Source organism: Eptatretus burgeri, chromosome 3, assembly GCF_056783735.1.
Source record: "Eptatretus burgeri isolate ZD-2024b chromosome 3, Ebu_testis_v1, whole genome shotgun sequence".
NCBI lineage: Eukaryota > Metazoa > Chordata > Myxini > Myxiniformes > Myxinidae > Eptatretus > Eptatretus burgeri.
The window spans coordinates 145,940,045-145,962,640 of NC_140963.1; the positions used below are offsets into that span (position 1 = coordinate 145,940,045).

A 22,596-nucleotide genomic window follows, 5' to 3' on the forward strand; every position below is an offset into this window, starting at 1 on the left:
TTAGCTAGGGATACCTAGTAGGCCATGGAATTGTCTTGTTCATTTTGTCTTGGCGCCTGTCTGTCCTTGAATTTCTTGTTTATTATCATTGAAGATATTTTATGAAATTCTTTTTTTTTTGTTACATGGTTTATTCATTGCTTCGTGGTATACCCTGTGTTTCTTTATCCTGCGTAAAAGATTTGCATTTGTTCCTATTGTTTTGAATTTTACATTGCATTGTTGGATTTGCATACCATACTGTGTTGAAGAGTGGGGTGTGTGAAATGGCATCAGCAGCGGGATGTTAACTCCGCTCGGTCACATCTGACTGCCGATACGGCGCGACCGCACACGGGGTACGTATTGGTCTCCCGAGCACGTCGATTAGGACCTCCGGAACAACAGACGGTACCCTGAACCCTCTACCCGAGGGCTGGGTCGTAACAATGGGCACATGTTGAAACTGCAAACGCCAACTTGCGACGCTGGTTCTCCTCTACTCCCAGGAATCCTTTTTCTTCTTGCCCTTTTGATTATAATCCATCACAGCAAAGATTGGTATTTCCATCAGTGAAGCGACGGGTCTTGTAGCCTAGTACATCGACTTGCGGGGATCGGCTCACTACGTTCGCCTCTCCACACGTCATTGCTGAGATTGACGTCATTGCTGAGATTGACGTCACAGATTTGCTGTGTTGGCATGATTTACACCAATCATAATAAAAACGTTTCTTTTCTACAAATTTATTTGTAATATCGGTGATATATTTATTGATTTGAAATTTCATTTGTGATACAAGATCCAAATGGTCTAAATGCTCACTGGTCTAAGCTGTCTAATCTGTCTGAAGGGTGTAAGGCGTTGAAATGGTGTTAAGGTCGAAGGGGTCAAAAGGGGCACACATGCCTTTTGGGACTTCTGGGACTTTGGGTTCTTCAGGGTCTTTTGGGTCTTCGGGGTATTTTTGGTTCTCCGGGGCTTTTGGGTCTTTGGGGTTTTTTTAGCGTTTTTTTGGGGGTCTTCGAGTATTTTTGGGTCTTGGGGGTCTCTTGGATATTTTGGGTGTTTGGGCTCTTCAGGGTCTTTTGGGACTTCAGCGTCTTTTGGGGTTTTCGATGGTCTTTGGGGTCTTTGGGGTCTTTGGGAATCTTTGGGGTCTTTTGGGTGTTTTGGGTTTTTGGGGTCTTCAGGGTCTTTAGACATAATCAAAGCATCACTGTGAAAGGAACATTGCAACAGTACATAATTTATAGACGTTTGTGTGGTGTGCAACCAACGTTCAAACAGAATGTGATTAATAGGCATAAACAACAGGGCTTCCCGGACGGCCGCATGTACTGACTCACCGCCTCACCATGCTTTACACACACACACACACACACACACACACACACACACACACACACACACACACACACACACACACACACACACACACACACACACACACACACACACACACACACACCAATATGCATATGAATTAGAACCTCGAGCTTGGTGGAGCAAGGCATAGATCGCGTCCCAACATCAGCGAAAGCTGCACCATGTGTGCCCAACAATGGTCGTGTGCCACAGTCATGTATGGTGTCTGCCCTTCTGCACACCAGCCATGCGGCGGGTTTATTCTCCAATGTCAATGATGATAACAATGGAGATAACAAAACAAACTCCATTTCATGGCATCATCATGACATAACAACACTTTGACTTGATGTTTTGACAATGGTTTGGAATGGTGAGGAACTTCGCTTTGCTTTTCTGATTTCAGCGCTTCCCATGTTTCAGGGTGTAAAGGGGCCATCTGTTTATTATGTACGCAAATATGGACATTTATTAACTACATTCGTACACGGAATGTCTGCACCGTTTAATATTTCCCACCCCTCGTCCTCGCCCCTCGCCCTCTCCCCCTCGCTCCACCCCCTTCCCCCACCACATTGTACACTGAACAAAGGCAAGTCCGACTCGGCTTCAAACGGTGTGAAAGGTCTTCACCATAAGCATCATGGACAATGGCTCCCCCTTTCGGCTGATGCTGCCGTATCCCATGCTTGCTGCCCTTGACACTGGAACCTCAGGCCGTCCATTTCGATGCCAATGTTATAACAGGAGGCTGAACCTCAGGGTTATTCTTTTTGATTCTCGTGCCTTACACTTGTTTACTCTCCTGCTCTCTGACTTTGCATACATTCCCCCAGAGACCCTTTCCTAGTCACACTCACCTTGTCCAAGCTAAATCACCTCCATTCATTCAACCTCTTCTCTGACCTGTGTGAAGGTCTTCTTGAGTCTGGTGGGTTGAGATCTTCCAGGATTGCAAACTTCCTGACATCACCTCATGGTCTCCTCCATTTATAACCTCTGCGCTGTATTGCCCAGTCCCCACTGAGATCCCATTCCCACCTTTCACACGCAACCACTCCTTTTGACCCGTTGGACAACCGCATGACTTGTCTTGTGGTGTCTTGTCTTCACCCCGTTTTTTTTGTCTGTTGACCCTTTGCCCCCTGTTATTCTGTTCTTCCCTGAGCCTGGATACCGGTTCAAGATGCACCAAATCCTAAACCCCACATTTCTCTCTAATTGATTTACCGATCTCAAACCTCTCCCTCTTCCCTCACTCGCGTCCATATGTAATGGATAGATGCTTCCAACAAGCTGTTCTTTTCTGTGGCACAACAACTATTCAACAGGAGAAAGTTTCCAATCTGGGATCGTGGCTGAGTGTGGCTGAGTAGACCTGAGTGGGTGTGGCCGAGCATTAGGGAGTGGGTGTGGCTGATTACAGCTGAGTGGGTGTGGCTGAGCATGAGGGAGTGGTTGTGGGCTAGCATGAGGGAGTGGGTATGGCTGAGTATTGCCGAGTGGGTGTGGCTGAGCATGAGGGAGTGGGTGTGGCTGAGTGGGTGTGGCTGAGCATTTGGGAGTGGGTGTGGCTGAGTATTAGGGAGTGGGTGTAGCTGAGTGGGTGTGGCTGAGCATTAGGGAGTGGTGGTGGCTGAGTATAGCTGAGTGGGTGTGACTGAGCATGAGGGAGTGGGTGTACCTGAGCATTAGGGAGTGGGTGTGGCCGAGCATTAGGGAGTGGGTGTGGCCGAGCATTAGGGAGTGGGTGTGGCTGAGCATTAGGGAGTGGGTGTGGCTGAGTGGGTGTGGCTGAGCATTAGGGAGTGGGTGTATCTGAGTGGGTGTGGCTGAGCATTAGGGAGTGGGTGTGGCTGAGTATAGCTGAGTGGGTGTGACTGAGCATGAGGGAGTGGGTGTACCTGAGCATTAGGGAGTGGGTGTGGCTGAGTGGGTGTGGCTGAGCATGGGTGGTGGCAGGTGTTCTGAAACCTCTCAATCTTCCCTCACTCAGGCCCATATGTAATGATTATGATTAGATGCTTCCAACAAGCTGTTATTTTGAGGCCGGGGAATCACAAGTGAGGTGGTGGAGTGTGTGTGGCAGAAGATGGGTGGTGGATGGTGGATAGCGGAGCATGGGTGGCGGGGTGTCGATGGCTGAGCATGGAATTGTGTGGCGGAATATGTGTGGCAGAGCATGCGTGGCAGAGTGTGTGTGCGGAACATTGCGGAGCCTGCGTGGCAGAGCCCATTTGGTGGACCATGGTGGAGGGTGTGTGGTGGAGTGTGAGTAGTGGAGTGCGGCTGAGCCTGGGTGGCGCAGCATGGGGAGCGGAGTGTTGGTGTTGGAGTGTGGCTAAGCACTGCAGAGAGTGTGGTGGAGTGTGTTGGTGGAATATGGCTGAATGTGTGTGTGTGCGTGCGTGCGCGTGTGGTGAGCACGGGTGGCTCAGTGTGGGTGGTGGTTCGTGGGTGAGCATGGTGGTGCATGGTGAAGGGTTTTTTATGAGGGGGAAGAGAAACGGTTAAGGCAGAAAAGAGAAGGTACAGTGAGAAAGGAATGGAAAGATAAGTGAAAGGAGAGGAATGAAGCAACAAGTTTTAGGGAAGGGAGTTTCAAAATTTTTGCGTTTTTGTGGATTGAATATATTATGAATGAAAACAATGATTTGCTCAATTGTATTTTATTAATAAATACCTGACAGTGATACAATTCACAGTATGATTATTGACTTGTAATATGAAATCTTCCACAACAGGCTCGTTGTTGGAGCTCCAAAGGCAGAGGGTCTTTCGCATCAAGGAGCAAAGAGCACTGGTGGGATGTACCGGTGTCCGATTACAGACTCTACCAGCGACTGTGAACGAGTGATCTTCGATAACGACGGTATTTACAATGTTATTCATCGCTTGCTAGAACGCGGCTTTTTACAATAACAGGGTAAACGATTCTAATCCTCGAGGATAGTCATAAGGCTTCCGTAATGAAGGAGAATGCGATGAAAAATGGTTCAAGGGTCATGGTGGATGAGCTGCTGTGTGCAAATGTTCTGAAAACTATTTTCAGATAAAGCCGAGACAGTTTCACTGGAAGGGCCTGAGACTGCAGTCCAAAGGTCATGCTGCTTCCTGTTGGTCGATTGTTCAATAACAAAGACAGAACTAGAGGGGGAACACTCGGTAGAGTGCAAAACCTCCGCCGCCAATACTGCTCGGTCACTCAAGTGAACCTGATATCCTATTCATTCAATTTGACGTCAACAGTGCTCACAGAGTTATAGTTTGCAACTTTCCCTTTTACTTTTAACTTTGACATACTCAATTCATTCGTCATAACTAGATTCCTTGAGACAGAAATTGATTTTACGTGGGTATATCCACCTGAAGTTCCAAAACCAGCCACAATTATAATTTTGGCATGTTTTTTGTTGGAAATCACTGAAAACATGGAGAAATGCAAAAAAAAAAATCTAAATTTTGTTTAAAAAAAGTTGCAAATTTTTTTTTTCTCTAACAATTTTTTTTCAGGGGGGGGGTTTGGAAATCACTTAAAACATGTAGAAATGCAAAAACAAAAATTCAAATATTTTTTCAAGATGGCCACCATAGTGGCCATATTGGACTTTGGACCAAGCCCAAAATCTAATGGCATGATCCTTGGACCATACCTAATCCCCCCATCAAGTTTCGTCGAAATCCATCGGAGTTTTTCCGTAATACTATTCACAAACAAACAAACAGACAGGGGTGAAAACAGTAACCTCCGTCCATCTTCGATGGCGGAGGTTAACTATTGCGATCTATTAAATTTAAACGATGAACTTTCAATAATCTTTCATGCAGCCTCGACTCCAGACATTTATCGTTTGTGTCAGACATGTTTATCACTGTCCGGTTACTTGTGGAATCATGAGTGATGTGATGAAGCACCAAGCGATGAACCGCACCCTTCATCCATGAATGCCACCTCGAGGCCGTTCGCCCTCTCACAACTTTGACAGGGTCATCATTGTCCTGGTCAAGTCCCTCATTCAAAAGACTCTTCAGTTGGATTTTGATCACATAAAATAAACTAGAAGGGCAATCGGTAGGGAGCATACCTCCACCCCTTAATGCCTGATCCACAAGGACATATCTGGCCCAATTCCTTTTTTCAACAAGATAAAGAGCAATCAGAGATTGCAGACCATCAGCAGGAATTCTTTTGAGTGGTGTCTTTTTTTTTTTTCATAGGTTTGAGGGTAAATCCAATATGGCTGCCAAATCATGTGACATCTTTTATGACATCTGCATGAACCTTTTTTTCCTCATGGACAGGAGGTCATTTGTGTAAGGTTTCACCTCGATTTGTTCAGCCACTTCAGAGACTTTTGAAGGTTTTGAAAAAAATTTAATTTAATTTCTAACCATATGGCTCCTTAATCACATGACCGATGACGTCATTAATGTTTTTATCTGTGGACCATTTTATTCCTTGATGACCCTCAAAAATTTTCATACTACTCTGATGTGGCATTCTACATATGCATTTATGAAGTCGTAACGAGGGCCCCTATAACGTCATAAAAAAAACATCACACTTATTCCCCATGAGGAGTACTTGCTACATGACAAGTTTCAATTTTTTTTCCTTGGTGCGGTTTCAGAGATGGAGGTCCAAAGTTTTCCCGTTTTTCCAAAATGGCTGCCACACCACGTGATCTATGACGACGTAATTATCAATAAAACATTCTACATGAGTAGTCGCACCAATGGTGACAATTTAGTCTCAATCGAACAAGCGCTGGCAGAGAAAAACACAGACAAACAAACAAATGGACCCAAATGCCATACCCTCTCCTTTGCCAAGGGTAAATGTTGTGCTCTCTGTCGTTTTTGAGCCCAACCTCTCTCAATGGTGAAGAATTACTTAAGAAATTCTTATAGTCAGATCCGGATTCGGATCCTCACCGAAATCGAATCAATTCGTCCTTGCCACACACCCAACCTGCCCACCAAGTTTTGTCCGAATCCGTCCGCAACTTTTTGAGACATCCTGTCCATAAACAGACAAACAGACAGACAGAAAGGAGTGAAAACGTAACCTCCTTCACCTTTGGTGGTGGAGGTGATGATGGAAAAAAAATAATCAATGAACGATTCAATGAGGAAAACCAGTTTTCCTTTTTGCCACCATTTGATTGAACACTGCACCTGAGAGCAAGAGCTCCATCAACTTGCCTTGGAGCTGTTCTTTTGAAAGATATAATTAGGACCACAGGAATAATTATTCACCACGTCATTCAGATAAGGAAAGTACACCATTTCACTTTGCTTTGCATCAAAGGTAATATAATCACCTCACTCCACCTGCAGAGATTGCAATGTATTAGGGCTGGTTGGTTAGCATCAAGGAATGCACACTCTCCTCTGAGCCGTCTCGCCTGGTTTTGAGTCCCAACCCAGCTATAACTACCCCCTGGAGTTTTGGAAGCAGGGAGAGGCATAAACATGAGTAATATGATGAAGTAAGGATCGACTCTGAGCCCTTTCCTGTTTGCAATGGTGATGGACAGGTTGACGGACGAGATCTGACTGGAGTCTCCATGGACTATGATGTTCGCGGATGACATCATGATCTGTAGGGAGAGTAGGGAGCAGGCTGAGACGAGCCTTGAGAGGTGGAGGTACACACTGGAGGGAAGGGGAATGATAGTCAGTCGGAGTAAGACGGAGTACATGTGCGTAAATGAAAGGGAGGGTGGTGGTATGGTGCGGTTGCAAGGAGTTGAGGTGGAGAAGGTGGATGGGATTAAATACTTGGGATCAACTGTCCAAAGTTATGGAGAGTGTGGGAGCGAAGTGAAAAAGAGAGTGCAGGCAGGATGGAGTTGCTGGAAAAGAGTTGCAGGAGTGATTTGTGATAGAAGGGTAGCTGCAAGAGTGAAGGGGAAAGTATATAAGAGGTAGTGAGACCAGCTATGTTGTATGGTTTGGAGGTGGTGGCACTAACAAAAAGACAGGAAGCGGAGCTGGAGGTGGCAGAGTTTAAGATGCTGCGATTCTCGTTGGGAGTGACGAGGATGGATAGGATAAGAAATGAGTATATTAGAGGGACAGCGCAGGTAGGACGGTTTGGAGACAAAGTGAGAAGCGAGATTGAGATGGTTTGGACATGTGCACAGGAGGGAAGCGGAGTATATCGGGAGAAGGATGTTGAAGATGGAGCCACCAGGCAGGAGGAGAAGAGGAAGGCCAAAGAAGAGGTTCATGGATATGGTGAGGGTGGATATGCGGGTGGTTGGAGTGTCAATGGAAGATGTGGAGGATAGAGCGAAATGGAGACGGTTGATCCGCTGTGGCGACCCCTAACTGGAGCTCGCCGAAAGAAGAAGAAGAGAGGAGAGGAGAGGCATCAACATGTGTGCCATTCATAAATGGACATTAAAGGTCGCATGACACCCACAACTTTCTGGTTATTTATATATTAACTTGACCTTCCTAGTGAAGAAATCACCCATGTTTTTGTTTTTATAATCCAAAATGGGATAATTCGACCAATATTTCGAACATTTCTCGTGCTTTTCACAACTTGCTATGCCCCGCCCCTTAAAAAAAAAACTTTCTAAAATGCCTGCAAGATGTATCGTAACAGGATGCAGCAATACAACCAAAGACAGTGTAAGCCTTCATGTATTCCCGAAAGATGATAACCGTCAGAGAATATGGACATCTAAAGTGAAGCTGACGAGGGAAACTGGAAAGGCCCCAGCGACACGAGCGTCATTTGCAGCGCCCATGCCCACCCAAGATGAAAAAATAATGACGACAATAAATGTCCATTTGGATATCTGATTTAATGCCCACTTCACGCTTCCTCAAATCCCCGATACTCCGCAGAAGGAAAAGTTTGTCTGATCTTCATAACGGCACAGGAAGGTAGTGGGACCCTCACAGACTTTCCAAGATACCCCCAACACCATCTAGCAAGTTGTCTGTATGCAATGTGTCTGTTTTTGCTGCACAAGAGAAGGGGGAAAAAGGAAAGCAAGCCATGAAGACAATGAACATGTACATGTACCTTCTGTTTATCCCTACCAGTTGTACCTCCTCATACACGAAAATACATTAAAATTGACTCAAACTCACTCATTATCAGTGGCACCTTGTATAGCTTGCCGTCTATATTGTTGACGGTACTGATAATAAGCAGTTTCCAGTACCAATCTATCAAGGCACACGCTGTGAAGCCCAGAGTGGTGTGTGATGCAGTCTATGCTCTCCTCGTGCTCATCCATCTTTGTGACTATCTGCTCTATTTCTTTGCAGCATACAGATTCCTGTAATGTAGGCATTGTGGAGCAGCCTTCAATAGAGGAACACCTGTAAATATAATTAGAAAACACTACTACTATCTGATATTTATTTTTCAAAGGTATCATCATGCCCCCCCCACCTCCCCCATTAACTGTCATGCAAAAAAAAAAAAATGTTTCTGCAACCCCTCATTCCTCACATGCAGAGACAAGAAATTCTGTTTCTGAGCCGTGTATGCACAACAATCATGAGGCAATTATTGATCCCTTTACAACCTTGTCGCAGTCTTATACAAATCCAATACATGTATGCAAAATAAAGGGCTATACCATGTCCACAAAATATAAAATGTGACTGTTGAACCTTTCCATTAAAAATAAACTTACAGGAACATACAAGTAAAATACTAAAGATTAATATTGCATCATTTCAAGGCGCAAGGAGATAATTTTAAAATCGAACAATGTGAAAAACCTGCACCCACATTTTGCAGCTTATTGAATTGTTCATTGAAACCAGCCTGCTGGGATAGGTACGATTCCACATACATGCAAGCCAGGTATGGCTGCATTCGACATACATGGGTTTATTCTAAAATGAAGGTACTGCTTCCATTGGCTTGCTATTCATTAACATTTAGCCAAAATGCTGTAATAAATTTACAGGGTAAAATATGTTGGCACAACTATGAAAGACAAATTTATCTGTCCTTTTACATGGCCTCATCGCCTTTGGACTCTTACGCATTGACTTATACATTGTGTGCATGCTAATACAAGTTACTTGTCAACTTGAGATCTCTTGAGTCTAGCTAGTCCGATAAATCCGTCGTCCGTCGGACTAGTCCGATAAATCCGTCGTCCGTCCGACTCGACCGATAAATCTGATGTGCTGTAGCTTTCTTTTATTATTCTCTTTTCTTCATTGTTTTCGACTGGCGCTACATGACGACAGTAGGAATAAAATAAATAAAAATGCAACAGAACGTCAGATTTATCGGACTACTCTTGACAATTGTGACGCAAGGTGTGTTCTGCTCACAAGTTTTCATCTCATCCGGACAGCGAGATTGCTTCGTTTTATGCGCGGAGAGACACGGCCGATGACATGCGCCGGCCTTGCTTGCGATTCATTCGCCGCGGAAAAACATGTCCGCTGCTCTGGTCACATCACCTCACTAAAATATTTCGGATATCGAGCAGTATGCAAGTCGAATTTACATTATTGAATTACGAATAGGATTTAGTCTAACCAGTTGTTATTTCCGTCTTCCTTCGATGTCCTCCCGGTCATCATGAACTCCGGGAATTTCATCGCCATTTTCCTCTGCTTGTCCTGCTTCGGGCTTGAACTGGTAAGGCCGTTCTTCATTTCCAGCTGCCTGAACTTCACCTCCCGCGACTATGTTATCCTACAATTCTCCATCTGATTCAGACCAAAATCCTTCATTTCTCTCACACTCACTGTTGTTACCAGACAAATGAAAGTCCATGCCCTCCATTATTCAAAACCAAATGTTCGATTTTTTTTAAAGCAGAAATGAACGAAGCGATTGAGTCGACCAATAGAATGTGGAAACTAGCAGAAAGCCAATATAATCACATAGACCACCAACCCGAGTAATTTACGTGCAGCCTTTGTCACCCTGCAGTTTACGTCATGTGGGTTACGCCCCTTTCAGGAGAATTTTTAGGGGCGTTCCCGAAGAGGTTTGTTTTTTTTTAATTTTACATTTTACAGAATGAGTATTGTGAAAAAACATTATCAGGTCTGAAATCACGATGAAAAACTCCTATAGGACATATATATGAAATTTCAGTACTTTTGGGTGTCAGGGGACCTTTTAAGGCCGGGAATGCGTCTGCCAGCATTGGTCCTTGGTGTACATCAAAGACCCTATAGGACCTTGCACAAGGAGTTGCCGAGCTATTGTTGGCACCATGAACAAATAACAAATCTCTGTACCTTCAGTGGAGTAGCAGACCTGATAGGCTGGTTCATGAATGCCTTGGGCCAAAACTCTCTCCAACCGACCCCACAAGAAGGTGGGAATAATTGTAGCCACTAGAGGAGAGAAAAAGGGGATGGGTGGGGGGGGTACACACATATCGAGGAAATTGGGCACAGGAGGAGGCCATTTGGCCCATCATCTTTGTGCTACACCAACACTCGATACTACCACACGGGTGCCGAGATGTGAGGGTCGGGGGGGGGGGGCGGGATAACTACCCATGGGCCTGGAACTAATAGGGACCTGTAATTATTCCTTCAATTTTGTGTTTCATATAATGATTGTTTGTGATGATGAAACACCAGAAGGGGGAGGAGGTAGGATGGGGAACCTTTTTTTGCATCTCCCTGCAAGCCAATCAGGACGATTCCACGATTCCCTGGCAAGGACGGTGACACCCTTCCTCTGAAAATAAATTCCTGTCGGAACAATTTACGTAATGACGTAAATGAACACATGAGTGTTGGTCACACCCCATCCGGATGGAGTGTTAATCAAATCTGCATAGAGGAATGTGACGAACACCCCAATTTCCTTTAGACACAGCATGTGTTTCTGACAACGAAAATACAGAAACCTCTGGAAATGTGTTTTTTTTTAAGAGGGCCCGGATAAAATGGGCCACTTGGTATTTATCGCCCCATGGCCCATTCTGGCTCCCGGTGGCCCAGTAGTATCACCCATATATCCACAAGCTTGCAAATCCCTGTAACCTTATACTGTACTCTATCTGCAATGCTTCAAAGTACCGATCGAGTTCCAATTTAACCAATCTTGTTTTTTCTACTGCCACTACCTCTCCAGAGATGCCATGCCATGCATTAACTACTCTCTGAGTGAAAGACCCCTACTTTACTCCCATCCAAACTCTCCTCTTCTTTCCTCTCAGGCCATGGCTCTGGTCCTATCATGATCGATTTTCATGAAAAACGCTTTTGTTCCTATTTTGTCTGTACCGTTCATGGCGATTGTGATGTATGTGCAAACACTACCCGTCACTTCGCTGACGAAAATACTAGAGGGGGGGAGGGAAAAAGAGGGGAGTGAGGAGAGTGAAGAGAAGGAGGGGAAAGAGGGGGAAAAAGAGAGGGGTGTGAGAGAGAGAGAGAGAGAGAGAAGAGAGAAGAGAGAAGAGAGAAGAGAGAAGAGAGAAGAGAGAAGAGAGAAGAGAGAAGAGAGAAGAGAGAAGAGAGAAGAGAGAAGAGAGAAGAGAGAAGAGAGAAGAGAGAAGAGAGAAGAGAGAAGAGAGAAGAGAGAAGAGAGAAGAGAGGGAGGGGGAGTGAGGAAGGGTGGTGGAACGGAAGATAGTGTGAGGTGAGAGGAAGGGAAGGCAGACGTGCGGGGGAGTGTTAATTACAGTTCATACCATCTCATCAAAATGATTCTGCAGAGAATAACAGTGAAAATGGAAACAAATTAATGTCTGAAATCCATTTTCTACCAGTCACACTATAAATACGGTCTGGAGACAATCTCCTGTCCAGACATATCGCCCGGATGCATCTGCAGCCAAGCTGTCTGAAGACAAACACCGCCGGGACGCGTCTGGAGACAAACACCGCCGGGACGCGTCTGGAGACAAACACCGCCGGGACGCGTCTGGAGACAAACACCGCCGGGACGCGTCTGGAGACAAACACCGCCGGGACGCGTCTGGAGACAAACACCGCCGGGACGCGTCTGGAGACAAACACCGCCGGGACGCGTCTGGAGACAAACACCGCCGGGACGCGTCTGGAGACAAACACCGCCGGGACGCGTCTGGAGACAAACACCGCCGGGACGCGTCTGGAGACAAACACCGCAGGGACGCGTCTGGAGACGAACACCGCTGGGACGCGTCTAGAGACGAACACCGCCGGGACGCGTCTGGAGACGAACACCGCCGGGACGCGTCTGGAGACGAAGACCGCCGGGACGCGTCTGGAGACGAAGACCGCCGGGACGCGTCTGGAGACGAACACCGCCGGGACGCGTCTGGAGACGAACACCGCCGGGACGCGTCTGGAGACGAACACCGCCGGGACGCGTCTGGAGACGAACACCGCCGGGACGCGTCTGGAGACGAACACCGCCCGGACGCGTCTGGATACGAACACCGCCCGGACGCGTCTGGAGACAAACACCGCCCGGACGCGTCTGGAGACAAACACCGCCCGGACGCGTCTGGAGACAAACACCGCCCGGACGCGTCTGGAGACAAACACCGCCCGGACGCGTCTGGAGACAAACTGCCATCCGGACATAATCACTGTCCGGATATGTGCAGAGAGAAGAGAGGAGATGTGGGAAGAGGGTGCTGCACTCTATTGGGAGGGGGTAGAGCAAAGATGAGAGAGAGATAGATATAGAGATAGAGATAGAGAGAGATAGATGTAGGGGAGTTGGCACAGAGAATATGTTATGCTTTATGAACAACAGCACGCATACACACACACACACACACACACACACACACACACACACACACACACACACACACACACACACACACACACACACACACACACACACACACACACACACACACACACACACACACACACACACACACACACACTTTTTTTTAGGAATTGGCAGGTTGGAGTCTGGGTGATTACCAATTACAGTGATTACTGTAGACAACCCAGAAGACATGAGTAGCTTTCAACAAAAAACAAGGTTGTATTTTCATAGACATTTCAGGGATATGTTCACAAGCATTATTCTTTCGAAACAGCTGCGTGTCAGGTCAGGTCAGGTATGGGAGCATGTGCCAGAACAGCACGTCGCTGCGTCCACTTTCCGCCGGTACTCCAGGGGCCTCCGTCTGGCCATCCCCCAGGCAGATGCCAGGCCCATCCCCATCTCCTTGAGATGATGGTCAACCTGTTGCAACCATGAGGCACGTGGTCAACCCACTGGCCTCCTCCACTCATGAGACTCCCTCGCTGAGAGAATCTGGTGAGCAGGTGAGAAGTCAGGAAAACGAGCCACATGATCATACAGCCGCAACTGACGCTCACGGACTATGCAGGTAACAAATCTCATCCGAGTCTCTCTCAGCAACCGCTCGTTGGACACAAAATCCGACCAGCGATAGCCAAAGATTCTCCGAAGAGACCTGGTACCAAAGGAATTAAGTCTCCGTCTCAAATCCTTGCTCAGAGTCCAAGTCTCGCACCCATAGAGCAAGACTGGAAGTACCAAGGACCTGAAGACTCGGACTTTCGTCCTCCCGCACAGGTACCGGCAGCGCCACACCCCATGATCCAGTGAATCCATGACTCCCCAGGCCCGACCCAGACGTCTATTGACCTCTGACTCGCAGCCAGCAGAGACATGAATATCACTGCCAAGGTAGGTGAATCTCTCCACGACCTCAACATCCTCACCACAAACAGACACAGACAGGACAGCAGCATCCAAGATGTCACCGAAAGCCTGAATCTTAGTTTTGACCCAAGAAACCCGTAATCCCAACGGCTCCGACTCCTCATTCAGCACTTCGAGGGCCCCCAAGAGGATGTCTAAAGTCTCCGCAAAGATGACTGCATCATCTGCAAAGTCAAGGTCCGAGATCTTGACATTCCCAAATGATGCACCGCAACTTGATCTCTCCGACATCCTCCCGAGAATCCAGTCCATACAAGTGCTGAAAAGTGTGGGGGCAAGTACACATCCCTGACGAACTCCAGTAACAACTGGAAATAAGTCAGAGATGGTACCACCACACTTCACAGCACTCTCAGTACCAGAGTAGAGTTCAGACATCAGATCGATCAGTTTTGGTGGCACCCCACGAAGACCAAGAATCCTACAGAGGACATCCCGATTCACTGAATCGAACACTTTACAGAGATCAACATAGGCTGCAAGCAGCCCCTGCCGAAACTCTCGTCTGCGTTCGGTGAGGACACGAAGTGCAAGGATACGGTCAATCGTTGACCTCTTTGGTGTAAAGCCTGACTGCTCTGGACGCTGGTGCTCAAGCAGATGGTGGTGAACCCTATCGAGAATTATCCGAGCAAAGACCTTGCCCGGCACTGAGAGCAGCGTCATCCCTCGGTAGTTGTTGCAGTCTTGGCGATCACCCTTCCCTTTCCAGAGAGGGACAACAAGGTCCCTCTTCCAGTCAGTTGGGATGATGCCTGTGTTCCAGGCAGAGCACAAAACTGCATGCAACGACACGAGTGCAGCATTTCCACCAGCCTTGAGAAGTTCGGCATGGATGCCACAGATCCCTGGAGCTTTGACCCGTTTCAACTGGTTCACCGCAGCCCGTGTTTCCACAAGCGTAGGTGGACCACAGTTGATTCGAGGGTCAGCAACAGGGATTGTAACACCCTTGACGTCCAACTCAACAGTTGGGGGATCAGCCTGGTACAACCGCTCAAAGTAACCGGCCCAGCGGGCCTTCACTTCAGACTCCTCTGTCAAGAGCCTACCACCCTCTGCTCGAACTGTAGTGCTCCTAACAGCTTGGATTAACGTAATGCGCGAATTCCCCTGTAAGCGGGACGAGAATCACCTGTCCACAGGTGATGCTCTACCCCCTCACAGATTCCTCGCACATAGGCCTCCTTGTCCATCCTCAGTGCACGTACAGTTTTACGCCTCAGCTCCCTGAACAGCTCAGCTCTGCCATTCAGCCTGGCCCTGCGACTCTGGTCAATGGTATCCAGTGTCCCTTGAGAGACAAAATTCTTCTTTGCCCTGCAGTGAGCTCCAAGGCATCCACCGGCAACATCAAGGACGGTGGTCTTGAAGGCGCTCCACAACTCTTCAGGACCCCCCAAAGCACCCAGACCCCCCAAATGTCCACTCAGCCTGTTCGCAAACTCCTCAGCTACTCTCTCATCCCTGAGCTTGGCAACATCCAGCCTCGGCTGGGATGGTACCATTCTCCAGGATTTAAGGTGCAGCTTTAGAGTTGCTACAACAAGCCTGTGGTCAGTATTGAGGAACTGAGCACTCCGGTAGACCCTGCAGTTCTGGATCATCCTCCAACGACCGTCAATGAGGACATGGTCAATCTCCTTTGCCACACCGCCAGTGTTGGAATACCAAGTCCAGCGATGAGCTTGTGGGCGCTGAAACCATGAACCAGCCACCCTAAGTCCATGACTTCTTGCAAAGTCAAGGAACTTAGTGCCATTCTGGTTCATAGTTCCTGACCCATGGGGACCAACACACACCTCATAACCGTCCCTATCAGTTCCAGTCGATGCATTGAAATCCCCCAAGACTAGAAGTGTATCTCGTCTGGGGCACTGATCAACCACAGACTCGAGTGTGGCGTAGAATGCATCCTTCACGGTGAGATCACTCGCCTCAGTCGGAGCATAAACAGAGACCAGGGAAATGACACCTAAGGAGTGACGAATCCTTAATCTCATTATACGCTCGTTGACCGGTGTTACCTCAATTATCATTGGGGTCAGCTTATTGGACACAGCTACAGCAACTCCTTGGGTATGGTAACCATCAGAGCCACCAGACCAATAGTAGGTGTAACCACCCACCATTATCTCGCCGCAATCCGGTCTCCGAACCTCAGAGAGAGCTGCAATCCCGATGTCCAAACGCTTGAGCTCAGATGATAACAGAGACAGGTGATCATCCTCTCTTTGGGATAGGACATTCCAGACACCCACCCGAAGGGACCGCCTCAGGTTAACCCAAGGAGACCGCCGTCTGGTGGACGACACCTCAGCACCACTCCGACACACTCTCCCGCAATCTGACCCAGGGATGTTACCCCGTGGTTTCCCTCCTATCAAAGATTGGGGGTCCCGAAGGTTTTGCCCCAATCCCGTCATCCGGTGAGCTGCCCTGCGAAGGGAAGCTGCACAGGAGGTACTCCCACGGAGTGGGTTTTCAGATTTTTTTGCATTTTTGCGTTTTGCGGAATGAAGGGTTTTACGGTGGCCGGAGTGCAAATCCTGCCACCAACCTCCTAATAAGAAGTGACCCAACTGCAGGAGGACGTCCGCAGACACAGTTGGGCACTAGATATGGATGGCCGTTGGCTCACAAGGAGCTCCTCCGCCCTTTGACAGGTTTTGTTTTTAATCCTGCTGGGTGTCCATATCCAAACACCCTCCTCACCAGAAAACCTGGTGGGGGAGACGGTTTAGTCGCCGACAACCCGACCATGGAACAGGTTAGTACAGGTTTACATGGTACCTGTAGCAGGTCACAGATCGAACCTGACCTGCTGCGTGTGACAGGTGGAAAAAAAAATTTGGCTCGATAATTTAGAAAACACGGTAATACGGCAAAGGGCTCAGATATTTGGTGTTATTAAGCAACCACTCGCTCAGGGTGACTGAGCACAAACCACTCACTCAGGGTGACGGAGCACGAACCACTCACTCAGGGTGACAGAGCACGAACCACTCACTCAGGGTGACGGAGCACAAACCACTCGCTCAGGGTGACATAGCACAAACCACTCGATCAGGGTGACGGAGCACAAACCACTCACTCAGGGTGACGGAGCACAAACCACTCACTCAGGGTGACAGAGCACAAACCACTCACTCAGGGTGACAGAGCACAAACCACTCACTCAGGGTGACAGAGCACAAACCACTCACTCAGGGTGACAGAGCACAAACCACTCACTCAGGGTGACATGGCACGAACCACTCACTCAGGGTGACGGAGCACAAACCACTCACTCAGGGTGACATAGCACGAACCACTCGATCAGGGTGAGGGAGCGCGAAGAACTCGCGAAGAACGATTCAGTCAGGATAACGTAGCTTTGTACTGCTATGGACTGGAGGGTGCTTGGCAAGTGACTTCAGCACTCAAGCAAGTACTCCAATGAAATGGTTGATAAGGAACTGTTGGCTCAGCTGTCGCTGCATGTCGTAGACTTAAGGATCCCTTTACCTTTAAAGCCGGTCTTCCCCACGCATCCAGCATTTAATGCAATAATATTAATTGAGTCAAATAATGACTATCCACAAAAGAGTTGCTGCTTAACGCAGAACAATCCTGGAGACATGGCAAAGTTCAATTACCTGTGAAATAAACATTGCGGATAATTCGCCATGTTGCCTGCTCATCTGTGTACGCATCAACTCTTTTGTGGACAAAGTTATTATTTGAATAAATTAATTTTGTTTAATCAACTGCTGCGTTTGTGGTGAAGACCGGCTTTAAAGGTAAAGGGATCTGACATGGTGTGCAGCCACAGCCTGGCCAGCTGTTCCTTATCAACTATTTAATTGGAGTGCCAGCATGAGTGCTTAAGCCACTTGATGAACACCTTACAGTCGAGAGTGGTACGTCCTTCTGAATGATTAGTTCACTCATTGCAGACGCTTTTATCCACCATTACATTCAGAGCGGGTGTTTCCTGCTCCGTCACCCTGAGCGGGTGTTTCCTGCTCCGTCACCCTGAGCGGGTGTTTCCTGCTCCGTCACCCTGAGCGGGTGTTTCCTGCTCCGTCACCCTGAGCGGGTGTTTCCTGCTCCGTCACCCTGAGCGGGTGTTTCCTGCTCCGTCACCCTGAGCGGGTGTTTCCTGCTCCGTCGCCCTGAGTGGGTGTTTCGTGCTCAGTCGCCCTGAGCGGGTGTTTCGTGCTCAGTCGTCCTGAGCGGGTGTTTCGTGCTCCGTCGCCCTGAGCGGGTGTTTCGTGCTCCGTCGCCCTGAGCGGATGTTTTGTGCTCCGTCGCCCTGAGCGGGTGTTTCATGCTCCGTCACCCTGAGCGGATGTCTCGGGCTCCGTCACCCTGAGGGAATGGTTCGTGCTCCATCACCCTGAGCGGGTACCTCGTGCTCCGTCACCCTGAGGGAGTGGTTCGTGCTCCGTCACCCTGAGCGCGTGTTTCGTGCTCCCTCACCCTGAGCGGGTGCCTCGGGCTCCGTCACCCTGAGGGCATACTGAATATATGCATATATATATATATATATATATATAATATATATATATATATATATATATATATATATATATATATATATATATATATATGTGTGTGCCGTACTTTAAATACCAGTACGAGTTTATGAACCATACCATAAATACTGGTGTATATGCCGTACTGTGGAAACAGGAGTACAAGCCCATCCAGAGTACATACAGTATAGGCCTCATTTACCCCGAGCTATGCATTGATAACGTCAGGGGGTCCCAGGCTTAAGTTACCCAGATGTGCATGAATGGTGTGTGGAGGAGGTTTTGGTCCGAATATGTCAATGACTTGAAAAGATTTGAAGATGTTGTCCACACGATGAAGAAAGTTATCCTCGGCTTGACCAATAAAGCGAGTTTTGATGAGGTGGAAGACGCTGATGTTGAGCAACTTCTGCAATCGTACGGAGAAGAGCTAATCAATGAAGATCTGAAGGAAGTAGAGATGATGATAAAATAGTAACTGGAGATGATGATATTTAGTTATTTATTTAAATTTATTTGAAACTTATACTCCATATGTAATCAAATGGGAAGACCAAGAAGGAGCCTGAATAAGTAAAGAGCAAAGATGGAGTCATCAGGAGGAACCTGGTTAGGATTCGGGTTTCAGCCGCAACTCCACAACCCTCAACCCCATCCAGGCACAACCAAGTGAGCCTTACAGAAAACTTTCTTCAATAATTCACTTCTCCTTGGAGAGATGGATAATGAAAGAGAGGAATGGAGTTAAACTGATGAAAGAGAAGAAAAAAAATAAACAAGAATTAGAGTGAAAAGAGAATTGTGAAAGGAACAACGAACAAATATGTCGGGAAGAAACTCGGTCAGATAGATTTCAACAGTTACTCCCCAGGCTCCCATCCATAACTGTAGGCTATCCCATCCATCCCATCCATATCCATAACCCCAGGCTCCCATCCATAACTGTAGGCCATCCACTGACACCCTTTAATTATGATGTTCACATAAAGGTGGAATAAATGAAGGTTTTTTTTGCATAATTTTGGTCGAAGCCAGACCTTTCGCATCAGGAAATGTATCCCTTTATTTGGGCGGAGTATAATGGCATGTTTGGTGATGAAAATAATTGAAATATCCTGATGTACATACACGAAGCAAAAACACGCGTACAGCAGCTTGTGTACATATTCTATACTGTGTGTGTGTGTGTGTGTGTGTGTGTGTGTGTGTGTGTGTGTGTGTGTGTGTGTGTGTGTGTGTGTGTGTGTGTGTGTGTGTGTGTGTGTGTGTGTGTGTGTGTGTGTGTGTGTGTGCGCGTGTGTGCGTGTTAGTGTGTCTCCTGCATTACTCCAAAACTATAAAACCTTGCAGCCTGAAACTTTGCTTGCAGACTAAAAAAACCTCCAAGGAAGTGCCAGAGTTAAAACTTGGTGTTTTGCTTAATTAAAACATCCCTTTTGAAGATAATTAACGACCTAATTTAATTATATCCTTTATCATGCGATCCTCGGCCACCTCACTCTGTGGCATGTTTGCTGATGTTTGGCATGTTTCAGTCGTTTCCTGGGTAACCTTTCTGGGGTCTAAAGCCACCATGTTTTTGACCTGCTCAACTTTACCTTGACTTAGAACACGCCGCAACTTGGAACCAGCTGTTCATCATTGCTACGAATCGCTAGGTACATCGCAAGGCTTATGAATGCCCGGAGATGTCAGCGTTCGTTGTTTTATTTCACTTCCCCATTTGTGTTTGCCATGAGCATCTCTTTAACTTAAACGAATTAAAAAATTTAAGCTCCAGAATCGAACTTACAAGCACTTCCGACTCCAAGAAAAGTTTTCATTTGTCCAATTTGGATATATGTTATATTTGGGGCATCTCCAGTAGGTGTATGTTTTATGTGACGGTTCGATGATTGCAAATCGCGTGCCAAGGGAGCCGTTTCTTTCCAACTCTTTCCTTGGAATGCTTGCTTGAGTGCTTAAGCCACTTGGCCAATGCTCTCCAAGCTGATTGGTTGTTAGTTTCAGAAAAAAGTAACCATGCTTTCAATCTCACATCGATTTCAATCTCACACCGTACGTTTCTGCCTTTGTTGGGTCCCGTGGTGCCGTGTGGTGTGTGCCTCGGGAGGTGTCTCATGCCCTGAAAATATGCATTTTTATTTTTACAGGACATCGCTCTGTTTAACCTCTTTGTGTGATCTCCTTTTGTAACTCACCTTTCACTTTAACATCGATACATATAAAAACTAGAACGGGCAGTCATAGAGCGCATACCTTCGCCGCCACTACTTTTTTTGTTCTTGGTATGAGTGTGGAGAACTGGTTTCATATGAATGGTCTTATGACACAAACCACATATCTATAATGTCATGACCCCCCCCGACTTTCGGGGGCTACGGACTAAACAACAATCAACTCACGTCGTTTTGGCGAGTCTTCACTCGCAAGCTCGGTGAATACAACGTTTCAACAAGAGAAGGTAATCTCGTTTGATGCTGGTTTCATGCAAATTTCATGCATGTTTCGAATAAGAATTGACTGAGTTATGCCGAAAACCGCATATTTTTCAAGGGTGTGATCCCCCCCCCCCGACATTTTACCCCAACCGGTGACATGTGTTATGACGTCATTGTGTCACAAGATTGGGCATTAAATTCTGAACATTTTGGTGCTGGGTTCATGTAAAGCGGACAAGAATTGACCGCGTCATGACAAAAACCGCATATTTTTCAAGGTTGTGACCCCCCCTGACCTTTGACCCCTAACCGGTAACAAGAGTATGGGCGTCATTGTGTCATATTGCATATCACAAGATGAGGCGTTGAATTCTGAACATTTTGGCATTAGTTGCATGCAAATTGAATAAAAATTGACCGTGTTATCGTAAAAAGACGATTTTGACCTTTTCGTGACCTTGACCTTGACCTTTGACCCGAACGATCCCAAAATATAATCGAATGCATCCTGGCTAATAACCAATCATCCCACCAAATTTCATGCAATTCGGTTTAAAACTTTTTGAGTTATACGAATCACAAGATTACAAATAAACAAATAAATAAATAAATACACGCCGACCAAAACATCACCTTTCGCAGAATGCGAAGATAAAGAATAATGAGGTCGACCCGACCAGGTGTTCACCATGTTTGTTTTAGCTGTGAAGGCATAAAGTATCGATCGACATGTTGTGTTCTGTGGCTTGAAACATTTTTTAATTGAATTTCACAAATTACCTCCTTTAAATCCTCCTTAAAAGAACGCTACTTCAAGGTAAATATTTGTTTGTCCTTTTCATTTACTTGATGAGTGTGTACATTTGCACGTGTGTGTATGGAAATACACTGCATTACCGTAATGGAATTTGGCACCGTGTGTGTGTGTGTGTGTGTGTGTGTGTGTGTGTGTGTGTGTGTGTGTGTGTGTGTGTGTGTGTGTGTGTGTGTGTGTGTGTGTGTGTGTGTGTGTGTGTGTGTGTGTGTGTGTGTGTGTGTGTGTCGTTGATTTATTACCTACATCTGTGAGTTTCAGAATGTGGAATGGAGTCCTCCCAGGATGGGCTCAGAGTATCCACCGTCAGTTCAGTAAGGCCTAAGTCACATTTGCTCTACGGCGAGGATACGGCGGCCGTACCCCCCCCCCCCTTTGAATTGATAGAAACGTGTGGCGGCCGCAGAGTTTCTGAGGTGGCCTCAGGGTGGCCCTACGCCGTATGGCTATATTTTGCAGGCGTAAGGTCGCCGTGGAATTATAACTTCTCTTCTTCTTCTTCTTCCTCTTTCGGCTTGCTCCCGTTAGGGGTGGCCACAGCAGATCAACCGTCTCCATTTCGCTCTATCCTCCACATCTTCCATTGACACTCCAACCACCCACATGTCCGCCCTCACCGTATCCATGAACCTCTTCTTTGGCCTTCCTCTTCTCCTCCTGCCTGGCGGCTCCATCTTCAACATCCTTCTCCCAATATAATCCGCTTCCCTCTTGTGCACATGTCCAAACCATCTCAATCTCGCCTCTCTCACTTTGTCTCCAAACCGTCCTACCTGCGCTGTCCCTCTAATATACTCATTTCTTAT

At 47.0% G+C, this 22,596-nt stretch overlaps 1 protein-coding gene across 2 annotated transcripts in view; it reads left to right on the top strand.

The window, feature by feature from the left end:
• The window catches only part of LOC147031225 (integrin alpha-6-like), a 378,714-nt gene that overhangs the window by 68,514 nt on the left and 287,604 nt on the right, over positions 1 to 22,596 (top strand). For both annotated transcript variants that reach the window (XM_085876100.1, XM_085876099.1), the window contains exon 2: positions 4,093 to 4,220. In XM_085876100.1, the coding sequence (XP_085732226.1) occupies positions 4,093 to 4,220 (128 nt within the window). The remainder of the gene's footprint in view (positions 1 to 4,092; positions 4,221 to 22,596) is intronic.